The sequence below is a fragment of the Lissotriton helveticus genome, chromosome 10 (assembly GCF_964261635.1).
Source record: "Lissotriton helveticus chromosome 10, aLisHel1.1, whole genome shotgun sequence".
Taxonomy (NCBI): Eukaryota; Metazoa; Chordata; class Amphibia; order Caudata; family Salamandridae; genus Lissotriton; species Lissotriton helveticus.
In genome coordinates this window covers 226,858,294-226,870,646 of record NC_136071.1, presented here as the reverse complement: position 1 = coordinate 226,870,646, position 12,353 = coordinate 226,858,294, and the positions used below count along the sequence as shown (strand labels likewise).

The 12,353-nt window shown below is 46.2% G+C and overlaps 1 protein-coding gene across 1 annotated transcript in view; it reads right to left on the bottom strand.

The window, feature by feature from the left end:
- SHMT1 (serine hydroxymethyltransferase 1) overlaps positions 1 to 12,353 on the bottom strand; it is a 213,508-nt gene that overhangs the window by 121,102 nt on the left and 80,053 nt on the right. Inside the window, exon 6 of the mRNA XM_078665177.1 lies at positions 7,541 to 7,622. Coding sequence (XP_078521303.1) covers positions 7,541 to 7,622 — 82 coding nt within the window. The remainder of the gene's footprint in view (positions 1 to 7,540; positions 7,623 to 12,353) is intronic.

Genomic DNA, 12,353 nt, shown 5'->3' with positions numbered 1-12,353 from the left:
CACTCCCCGCAGATTTGTCATTTTCCTAATGCAGCTTCAAGAAGCTCGCGCGAGGGCCTCAGTGCATGGATGATGCATCCGTCTTCACCGCCTGCGAATGAGCTGCGTGAGTGTGGCCTAATGTGGCATCCCCGAGCCCAGTGACACTCCTCCAGGGCCGGCGGCGGCGACCAGTGCGAGTGCTCAGCTCAGTGCGTTTTAATGACAACGGAGCTGGTTAATGGCCGAGGGCGGCTAGTTAGTAACCCGTGGTATTTAATGGCGCTGGAATCGCTGAACGTGGATGGTCTGTGAATTAACAGGAAGGCCTGGTATGTGGATGAATCTGGATTCGAGAATCATACGTTATAGGATTATTTAAGGCAGGGTCCTGCGTGAGAAGGGACAAGAATGAGGGGGTGCATGCAATAAGGATTGTTTTGTGCAGTGCCACAGGGGCACCCTGGAGCCACTCCGGTTCACCATTACTAGAGGGATTCTGCACATGGCCTGGGGGGGGTTGCCAATGTGTACGTGTCTTTGGCTTTTTTTTAAATAATAAATAAGATGACTATTTCTGTCTATTAGCAGGCATGTCTAGCCAAAAATAGTGCTGCAAACATTCCAATCCGCGATCCATTCGAGAATGTCTTCGTTTTAGAGGTTCCTGCTGAGAAGTATTATTAGCCTCCAAAGGCACGCTGTCTTGTAAGTGATCAGCTGTCAGATACATGCTTGCATGCTCGCTTTCTGAGATTTATAGATATAAAGGTATTTGTTTGAAATGTTAAGATTCATGATTCTCTCTCCCCTGCACAATGGCCTCTTTACTATCCTAACAGATTATGTTGTCGACGCCGAGACTCAACCCTGGCCCCCCAGCTCCATAATGTCCGTGTTCCCGTTCCTTCCCGCACCCCCACCCCCCACCCCCCCTCCCGCTGTCCGTGTCTCCGGCCGTCTGTCCCGCCTCATTTACATTAGAACATCTTCAGTCCTGCTCTTTAATAACCAGCTCCCGCAACAACTCCCTGTGCCAAGTCCTCGCACACACTCTTTACATAAAACGCCTCTCTGTTGCCTGCATGTGCCTCCGTGTGCCCCTGTTGCCTGCTTGTACCTCCGTGTGCCCCTGTTGCCTGCTTGTACCTCCGGGTGCCCCTGTTGCCTGCTTGTACCTCCGGGTGCCCCTGTTGCCTGCTTGTGCCTCCGTGGGCCCCTGTTGCCTTGCTTGTGCCTCCGTGGGCCCCTGTTGCCTGCTTGTGCCTCCGTGGGCCCCTGTTGCCTGCTTGTGCCTCTGTGGGCCCCTGTTGCCTGCTTGTGCCTCTGTGGGCCCCTGTTGCCTGCTTGTGCCTCCGTGGGCCCCTGTTGCCTGCTTGTGCCTCCGTTTTCGTGCCCCTGTTGCCTGCTTGTGCCTCCATGTGCCCGTGTTGCCTGCTTGTGCCTCCGTGTGCCCCTGTTGCCTGCTTGTGCCTCCGTGTGCCCCTGTTGCCTGCTTGTGCCTCCGTGTGCCCCTGTTGCCTGCTTGTGCCTCCGTGTGCCCCTGTTGCCTGCTTGTGCTGTGTGGGTGTGTGTGGAGGGCTCTGTGTGGCTGTGTGTGTGGGAAGCTTTGTGTGGCTGTGTGTGTAGGAAGCTTTGTGTGGCTGTGTGTGTGGGGGGCTTTGTGTGGCTGTGTGTGTGGGGGGCTCTGTGTGGGTGGGTGTGGGGGGGCTCTGTGTGTGTCATTTGCGAGAGATAAAGCTAGTGGCATTGTAAATGACAATGCCATTTATTTATGTTAAAAAAAAAAAAAAAAATAATAATGTCAAGAGCAATGCCAATAGCTCTAACTTTAACAAAGGCAAAACCATTGCATTGTAAATGCTTGTTTCTGTTTGCCTCCTCTGTTTACGATGTTTTTTCTGGTAAATGCTTTGGGCACTGTGCCACTGCTGATCAGTGCCACAGTGCAAGTGCTTCCTATGTGAAATTGCTGTATTGATTGAATTCCATGTTGGCTTATTTGGTTTACTGTCAGTCCCTAGTAGAGTGCACCAGGAGTGCCAGGGCTTGTAAATACAAATGCTGCTAGTGGGCCTGCAAGGAAAGAAGAAGAAAGGCTGGGTCCCGTCTCTGACCGGCCGGACCACTCTTATAGAATAAACAAACCAAATTGCCGGGCAGTAATAGTTGATTGACACAAGTACGCACCTAGTATAATAAATTGCTAGGCTGGCAAACCATCTGTGTTTTAGACACTTGTATTTTTATAAAGAAAGATTATGAAAAGATGTAATGGCAACAGAAAGGATTCACATCACATTTACAAAGGTTCACAAATACATTGAAAAAAACCATAAAGAATACATTAAATCAAGACATACACATATAACAATTGTGATAACATTAAATAAAGACAACTGTAAAATGCCTCAAAAAAATTCCTTTGTAGAGGCACCAATCCTGAATGAAATAAAACAAGTGGACAACTAAGATGACACACTAGCCTACTTGTTATGACTAGTGGGCCTGCAGCACGTGTTGTGCCACCCACAAGAGCGGCCTAGTAAAAGTATGTCTGAAGGTCTACCATTGCTAGACCACGTGCAGTCTGGTACTGTCACGCAGACTGTGCAAGTACACCTACTTGCCAGTCCCTAAACCTTCCCTTAACTTCATGTTAGTCACCCCTATGGTAGGCCCAAGGGCAGGGTGCATGGTAAGCATAAGGTAGGACAAGCCTGACAAGGTTGGCATGTCCTAATAGTGAATTACAGCCATATTCGTTTTTCACTATTGTAAGGTAACCTGCTCCCCATCAGTTAGAATGGGCTGCCAGGATTATTAATGCTATAATCCTAGCGGGCTCGGGGAGCATGGTGCAATGTCGAGTTTGGTATCCCTGAACTCAGGGTTTAATAATGCATCCGTTTGTGTGGATGGTTTTTGGACTCTGTGTTTGAAAATAGCACTTTTAGAAAGTAGCTATTTTCTTGTCTAACTGTCTACCGGTCTCTGCTGGTTCTGGTGTGCGTGTGACAGGAGCTGGGTGGCTCCAGAGGTCTGAATGAGTCAGTGTGGGATGAGTGGGGCATTTGCATTGAGAGTAGGGGAAGAGTAGCTCCTGATAGCCTGCTGTTGGACACGGCCTCGTGGCGTGGGCCTACCCCTCCCACATGGCGGCCCCCGGACGACATCGGGCCGCCATCAAGCTGCTGTCGACCCCCCTGACACGAACAGTTCCGAACCCGCAAGAAGGGCCGCCCCCTGGCAACCTACGGCTCTCCCTCTCCCTAGTCCCCGGCGGACCCTGCTCGCCAACGCCGCCGGTCCAGCCACCATGCCTGGCCCCATCTCTGGCCCGACTCCATCTTGGGCCTATCACGTCCCGAGCACGTGGCCGCCGCCACCCGGGCCCCGGCCCCAGCGAAGCCCCGACATCGGGGCACCAAGATCCTCCCAGGGGGTCGAGTGGCCACTTGACAGATCCGAAAGGCGGGAAGTTTCGATGGCCCTCCAGCCGTCCCCGGACGCCTGGTATCGATCGCCCTCCAGCTTCCCTGGGCGCTGGCTCCACCCCCCTGCTGGGTGTCTGGACACCGTCATCCCGGCCCCTCTGACCCCCAGGCGCGAGGGTCCGGACATCAAAGGACTCCAGTCCTATATCTGGGCCAGCCCTGGATCAGGACGGGAGTTGTATCTGGAGTCGAGGCCCTGCTGACGCTGTCGCGGCCTGACCAAGCTGAACTACCTTCGAGGCCCTGCTGAGGCTGTCGCGGCCTGACCAAGCTGAACTACCTTTGAGGCCCTGCTGAGGCTGTCGCGGCCTGACCAAGCTGAACTACCTTTGAGGCCCTGCTGACGCTGTCGCGGCCTGACCAAGCTGAACTACCTTTGAGGCCCTGCTGACGCTGTCGCGGCCTGACCAAGCTGAACTCTCTTCGAGGCCCTGCTGACGCTGTCGCGGCCTGACCAAGCTGAACTACCTTTGAGGCCCTGCTGACGCTGTCGCGGCCTGACCAAGCTGAACTCTCTTCGAGGCCCTGCTGACGCTGTCGCGGCCTGATCAAGCTGAACTACCTTTGAGGCCCTGCTGACGCTGTCGCGGCCTGAACCCCTGAACTATCCAAGCACCAGTGGGTGCCGAGACTGTCCCGCTACCCCCTTTTTCCCCCGAGATCAAGACATTACGGGTCCCTCGATCCTTGCCGCTATCCTGCCAAGAACTTGCTTTGAGTACTTATATAAAGATTCTTGTGAACCTCCTTCCTGTGTAGTGTCTATCTGTAAGTAGTGTGATTACCCGGCTGTTACGATTGTAGGAGAGGAGCCTCGCCAAGGAGGCCTCCCTACGGTGCTCGGCCTATTCCCTACAGAGAGGTGGGTCTCGGGGCGGACAGTCAGACACCTTCTGTCTCCCCTGGGGCCGCCTTTCCAACATGCCCTGCCTGATACAATGCTGGCTCCGCCCCCCTGCCAGGCGACTGATGACTCTGTGCCTGCCTGGGACTTTCCTGGCCCACCTCCTGCCGGGCAACTGATGGCCCTGCCCCTGCCAGTGACAATGCTGGCTCCGCTCCTGCTGGGCGGCTGAAGACTCTGCCCTGCACAGTGAATAGGCCAGGTGCTTCGGCCTGGCAACACCCACAACAAACCCAAGATGGGGGGAAATTCCCCTGCATGGACAAAGGGATCAAAGCCAAAAAGGGGTATAAGAGAAGGACCCCTGAACCAAGAATTCAGATCACTTCTGACAAGGAAACCTGAACCAAGGACAAGAAGCCTGCTGATCTAAGGACTGCCTACGCCTTCTGCCAGAGTGCTGTTTGTTGGGGGAATCCTGCATTGCTTCTTTATTTTTGCCAAGGAACCAGGAGAGAGGAACTGTGTGTGTACTCTCAATCTTTGCTAAGAAAATCTCCAAGGGCTGGAAGAGTGCCAGTCTCCTGTTGAAGTCACAGGGCTAAAGGACTTCATCTGCTTAAAGTGCTGTTTGCTGGAACTTGTGAATCCAGCCCCTCTGAAAGAACCCAGCAATCTCGACGCCGACGGACGCCGCCGAATCCAGCTCGACATCGTGAGTAACGGCTCCAGTGTCCCGCTTCCTCGACGCCGGGCCCGATCGACGCCAGCAACAACGCCAGTGAGTAGTGAGTTCGGCTCCAGCTCCAAGTGACCTCGTGTCTGCACCGCTGCTGATCACATCAACTTCGAGCCCTCTCGACGCCGTGTGCGCTGCTCACTCTTGCAACATAGGCGACGCCGTATCCTGCTCCATATCGTGAGCGCTGCTCCCGCCTGACTTCGGTCGACGCCGCTGCAGATCGCCCCGACTCCGAGGCCCGATCGACGCCGAAGACGCGACGCCGGACATCTCGACGCCGCTGATCATCGAGTGCTTCACTTTTCCAAGGTACTGTGTTGTTGGGGTCTGTGCGACTCCGGGCTCGACGTAGCGCTCCTCGCGGTCGACGCCGAACCTTTGGATTAACTTTGCCTCGACGTCGGGTGACTCCCGTGTGGGTTACATTGTTGCCAAGAACTGTGTTTTAAAGAAGAAGAGTTGCTTTTGATACTAAAGACTTTGTGCTAAGAAGAAACCGTGCTTGAATTATTTTTCCTTCCAAGAGTATTTATTAAGACTGTGGTATATTTTTGTCGTTATTTGGTCTTGTGCTAAGCCTTATATAAAAATCCTTATTTTTATAATACTACTGTGTCGTGTCCATTTGTAGTGTATTCACTTTATTACTGTATGTGGTCATAAATGCTTAACGCACTGCCTCTGAGATAAGCCTGTCTGCTTTGCCAAGCTACCAAGGGGGTGAGCAGGGGTTATCTAAGTGTGTGATCCCCTTGCCCTGACTAGAAAAGGTGTGTCCCTATTTGTCAGAAGTGTATACCTCTGCCAACTAGAGACAGCCGCTTCTAACAAACATCAATTAATGAATGAAAAATTTCTTGATGAAACATAAAATTAGTTGTCATCCATAATCTATGGCATTTCATAGGAAAAAGTGTATTTCGTTAAAATTATGAATAATTGTACATAGAAATGGTTTAATTGTGGGAGTGTATGGGAGTGTCTGACTGTGATCCACAAGTGACTGTATGTGGGATTGTTGGAAGGGGAATGTTTCATTGTATAGAATGTTTTGTATATATTGTATGTTAAAGTTTTTTGAAATGTAAAAATTTGATGATAAAAATGATCAAAAAATCAAAATGAAGTTAAACTAAAAAACTCAGGATTTATTCAAGAAATTCAGATCCCCTCACTTTATGTTTCATTCAACTGTGAGATGACAAGTATACAGTGAATTGATATAGGCAGCATTGGCGTTTTTCTATTGTGTACTATTGAAGGCTGTGGCTTGGCCTTGCTGCTTGGGAGCCCATACCCACCCAGTGGTGTTCATTTTACTAAGTACTATGGCCACATGTAATACACCCTAATGCACTATATGCTTTATTCAATCAAAACACAGACGCACGTCAAAACACACTTTAACACATTGCATTCTCAACTAGTCTTATATTTTCATTTCGCTTTATGAGATGTTTACAGAGTCAGTGCTGGACACCCTAAATGGACGCAGAAAATGTTTTGGGGTCTGTCACCTGCCCTTGAGAAATCCAGGATTAGATGTGAGACAAGGTTTTTAAACAACAAATTGTACCATCTAAGCATTTAGGTCAGCCAGTCTACCGTCCTGAAGCACCCAAACTTCAGGGACCAGATTTCCACAGCAACAAACAAATCCAGTCATTCACTCCAGACCCAAGAGTCCTCAAGAAGAGTCCATGAGGGTATTTCAATTAATCTTTATTGAGCTTATTGAACTCTTACTGGGCTTCAATTCCCTTTCCAAATTGTATAATAGGAAACATAAATGTTAATAGCTCTAATCCACAATAAAGACACCACAGTCAAGGGCCGTCTTTGCAGTAATACATACTTGCAGCTTAGAAAAAAGATTCAAGAAGTCTGTCGACATGCTTGAAGAGAGATTGTGCCTCCCCAATGCAATAGGACTAAATTTCTCAATTCCGTTCTGTGAAAAACAAAAAATTCCTTCAGTTCTGTGAAAGGCTGCAAGCTTATGAAAGAGAAGCAGGTCTAGGTTTCTTCTAAAAGCAGCTTAGGATGCAATAGGCTCTGACCAACCTTTTATAAGTACGCACTAAAAGTCACAAATTACAAGTATTTAAGTGTAATGTATGAATTTTCCTTTATCGGATTATGCTCAATAAACTTTGGGAAGTGGTTTTGATATACAGAAGCACATGATCCTGCATTGCGCTAAGAGCTTGGTCTAAGGCTACGGAGCAGAAAGAAGGGATCTGAAGAGGTCAAATGGAATGGACATGAGGGTAAGATGAAAATGGGGAGATAGAATGTTCAGAATGAAATTAGAGGGATGGTCACCTGAACTGGAAACAAATGGTAAAAGAGGACTACCCAACACTTACTCCTATGCACTTTTTATATTTCAGCTGGACTTAAAGCATGGACATGAGAACTAATATTGCATAGTTACATCAAGAACACATCTTTCCACTTCACCATGTGTCACCATACCTGCAATGATCAGTTTTGGATGGAACAGACGGGCATTCTCTTCTAGTCGATCATAGTCAATGTAGCCAGTATTTGGGTTCACCTAGTAAGTGAAAGAACATTCAAGAATCAGAAGCGAAAGAAGACAACTATTGAACGGCATGAATCGCACAGGCTACCATGGAAATCCTGAACATAGTGATACAATGAACAAGTAGAACTGTAGTGATTCCAAACCAGGTTCCCAAGCAGACCTTATGCAATTCCTCAGCAGAAGCAGGACTGACTTACCCCAGTAAATTGGTCACAAAACATTTCTTGAAGTGCATGGAATTAAAATTCAGCAGCCACCAACATGTATAAATGTTCACCACTTTTGTCCTTAATGAATTTCCAATGCTTTAACTAGAGGTTTTCCCATTAACCATAGGTTTTTTCAGGTATTTTATAATACAAACTCCATTTTGAAGATGTACTCATCAACCTTTTTTGTCCTACCCTTTGTTAATCTGTATTGTGCTGTACTATAGCAAATCAATGTATTTATTGTATTGTAATAATTAACAAGAATTCATCAATAAGAATTTCGTACACCTGAATGACTCACAAAGCACTCCGATACACATCAGGTTCCTGAATGATGCTTTGGGCTTTGTAGTTGAAAAGGAAATTGTTCTTAGATAGGCCTATATGCAACGTGTTTGGTATGGTATGCGAGGTCCGGAGACGTGCATTAAAATGTTACTGTACTTAAGCATGAAATGTCACAAAGTGCCAGAACAGACTTGGCGCACTTGCCATTGTTGGGTAATCTAATAATCAAGTATAAGCCACCACTGATGTAGATCTGTGGGATCCACATTTAATGTAGAATGATGCTCTCCCCATGCGCACATGCAGCCCAAACCTTGAAAGAGATCAAGTCCAACAGACACAAATACGTTGCCTAAAGTACACTATATGGAGTACACACAGAAATGACAGAAGTCAATCCCCATAGGCACTGTTAAACAACCACAGAATACTATAGGGAGTTCACTGAAAACAGGTCACCAACAAACAGCTGAATATTAAATGGTCAATTGAAGCAGTAATCCCCCATTGGAAAAATAATATATATATATATATATATATATATATATATATATATATATATATATAATTTTTTTTTAAATACAAAATATATAACCTTCACTCAGTAATCCTGCATGCCTCAGGGTCAATATGCATTAGCCAATACTACACTCAAAAAATGGCCCATATAAACCCCAAATGTCGCAGTACTCGGTAACCTGTGCAATTCAATCCCCAAAATAAGAACTACCCTGACCTGGTCTTTAAATTTCACACCTTGCACTACCTAGTTGCCATTTACTGCAGGACGATAAAACTACACAGGTTTTAGATGCTGCTATTCTCTCAACTAAACAATCATCAACTGTGGGACTATGTTCAAACCATACACCTAAGAATCACAGAAGCTCCCCTCCTAAGGCACAGTTAAGTGACCACAGATTACTAAATGAAGTGCACCCAGGAGCGGCTGAGAAGCAACAATTGTCAAGTCCACCATAATAGGAGCAACTCAGGAGCCTCACGAAGCACCTCATAGGAGCTGGGATTGTTATGTTAATAAAATGTGTACAGCGCACAAATACCCACAGGTGTCTTGGCTATAGAGGGCTGTAAGACTTACCCGTGAGTGTTGTAGCCCAAACTCCCAGTGTGACAGAAGTTTTAGGAAAGCTAAAGGAGAGGTGCAATCAGTGAATCTTTGGTAGGGTTGTATTTGCGTTATGATGAAAGTGAGGGCTATGGGTCAAGTAAAGCAGGGCAGAGCGTTTGGCTCTAGTCATAACAATGCCAAACAGGGTAAGACGTCTTTCAACTTTCGGCTACTTACCTGGGTATCCAGAGAGGATGATCTGTGTAGAGAAAATAAGCAGGGTGAAGGAGATTACAAGGAACTGAGAACTAGTCTACAAAAGAGAAAGAACATGTAGTTTGGAGAGGCTCACAGGAGACACAGACCGAGCAAAACGCTACTTATGTTGCACCTTGGAGGGATGGCAGGCAAAACAAAGCACCGCAAATAGTAACCAAGGTCAAGACAGCAGGCCGCACTGCCAAATGAAGACAAAAAGAAAGTAGAGCCAGTGGCATATTGGTGTCGTCTCAGCCTCCATATCCACTCTGGACAACCAGAGTTTGGCAGAAGACTGCATCACTGCCGGGGTCTTGCTTGATCTTTCTGCTGCTTTTGATTATGCTGACTACAACATTGTGAGGCGTTTTAGTGGGGAACAGAGTGGTTCTTGGCATATAACTCATAAGAGTTTATCAGGATTTGCAAAATGTGATTTTTAATGGTAATTCTCTTGATGCAGTTTCTTAATTCAGGTGTCAAAGCAGACTCTCAGACCAAGACTGAAGCCAACAAGTGTTTTGGCTAAAATTCTGGATACAATGTTGCTTTGTCAGGACAGGAAAATGAGAAACGATAGAGTAGAAATGGTAATAATCCCAGATCATCATAACGGCTACCTAAAGTTGGTGCTTGCACACTGGATGTTATGTCACCGACCTCCATAGATACGCGATACAATATATACCTTAGCCTTCAATTGACAAATGCTTAGCAAAGCTGAACGTTGGCTATCATGCCGCCTGCCTTACAGATACTTTGCGATGCACTATGAATCTTAGCGACAAGTGCTTAGTTACGCCGACCTTTGACTATAATAATTTCTAGGTTATCATTCAAAGGAAGTGAAAGAGGAAGTGTCAGGAGATGCAGCATATATTTGTGTAGAGTGGACAGTCCGTCACTGCGTTTTGTGAAAGCCAGGGTGGTGTGAGGTTGTGAATCAGTCTTGTGGCATTCTGATGAGAACAGCGATGAGGTGGTAGCAACACAAGTCTTATGAAGGGTTGTCTACATGCCTATGTGTGAGAAGTCCTTATTGTTGGATCTTCAACTCCATGCTCAGTGGGTGTCACTTAACAGGAGTGATAAAAGGTGAACTGGTCTTCAGGGGCGTAGAAAACACTACATTTCCGGGGGGACAAGGACAACTTTTGTACTTTCCAGTGACCCTATGCAAATCACCCATTGCCGTACCCTGTTAAACTAATACAATCATATCGTTTTGTAGTGAAACATTGATAAAGGCAGGCATGTAGTCACAGTTTGCAAGTATGCTTTACTTGTTATTTATATTCACAAAGTAATTAGACCAAATGTGAAAAAAACATGTTTTTGAATCTTACATCTTCATGCACCAAGCAAACAGTGGGACAAAAAACAAGAAGAATCAACTAAATGCTCTTCGCGACATTCCTAAACCTCAAAAAGCAATTGGACTACTATTGGAGTGTATTGGAGACAGGCTATAGGCACACAGAGCTGTAAGAGCAGAGAAATGGCCTCTTTGTAAAAGTGGCTTGTCTAAAATAGTAATATGAAATCCAACCTTACCAGTAAGGAGGATTTATCATTGCCATTCTAAAGATGTAAAACATGGAACAGCTATTCTTTTCTAACCAGGAATTACAGCATAAAAGAATGTATTGAGAAATTCCCAATGTTAATCTATGAGAGGAGTAGGCCTCACAGTAGTGAAAAACAAATGTAGGTGTTTTTCACTACAGGACATGCAAAACTCAAAAGAACATATCCTACCTTTTAGTAACATAGCACTCTGCCCTAGGAGCTACCTAGGGCCTACCTTAGGGGTGACGTATGTGTAATAAAATAGAAGTTTAAAACTTGGCAAAGGGGTTTTAATACCAAATTGACATGGCTCGGCAGTGGCAGGCCTGAGACATGTTTAAAGGACTACTTGTGTGGGTGGCACAATCAGTGCTGCAGACACACACTAGTAGTATTTAATTTACAGGCCCTGGGTATATGGTATACCATTGTACAAAATACTTACAAGAAAATAAAATATACCAGTTGTGTATACATCAATATTCCCATGTTTAGGGGAGAAGCGTATGCAAGTTAGCACTGGTCAGCAGTGGTAAAGTGCTCTGAATCCCAGACCAACAAAAAGAACCAGCAAAAACAGAAGGTAAGCAGGCAAAAGGTTTGGGGGAGTCCACCCTAAGGCAGGCTGGTCTAATAGTATGGCACAGAATTCTGTGTGTCTGTTTGAGTATTAAAGTGAGACGGATCTCTTTTGGAAACCCCTGGTTTAGCAGGGTACAAGAAGGAGAGCTAGAATAATTTCTCCAACACTGGATGTTTATCGCCTGCATTCCTGTGGCTGGGGGGGTGGAGAAACCCTTAATGCATCGCAAAGTATACCACACTATAAAGAAACTTTTGTTGTTTAATCTATGAGAAGTGTTATTGTAGATGGATGATGCGAGTGTAGAGTGCACTCAATCTGCATTTTCTTGCACAACAATATAAGAAGCTCTAGGAGATACATTTGCACTAAGAATTAGCCTTGTGTGGGATGCTCACAAAAATGAGATGTACTGTGTCTGTGTGGAAGAGAAATGCTTACCAATGTAAAAGAGCCTGCTGTGAGAGACACATATGAGATGCTCACAGAAGATCGGTATAGTCAGATATGCAGAACGAGGTGTGTGGCAAACCTCAGATAAGAGGTGTTAGTGATGAACACCAGAAACATAGTGTTTGTGAGTTAAGCTTACAAATGATTACAGTAGGTGGAAGGTCGCAAAGGAGTAGTGCGTGGGATGCACTAAAGCTCAAAAACTTTGTTATATGGGAGACTCACAAAAACTATTAACTGAAAACTAGCAAATATGCCTCGGGCTAGGATTACCCGAGCCACAATAGTGAGCATTTAATTGAAAC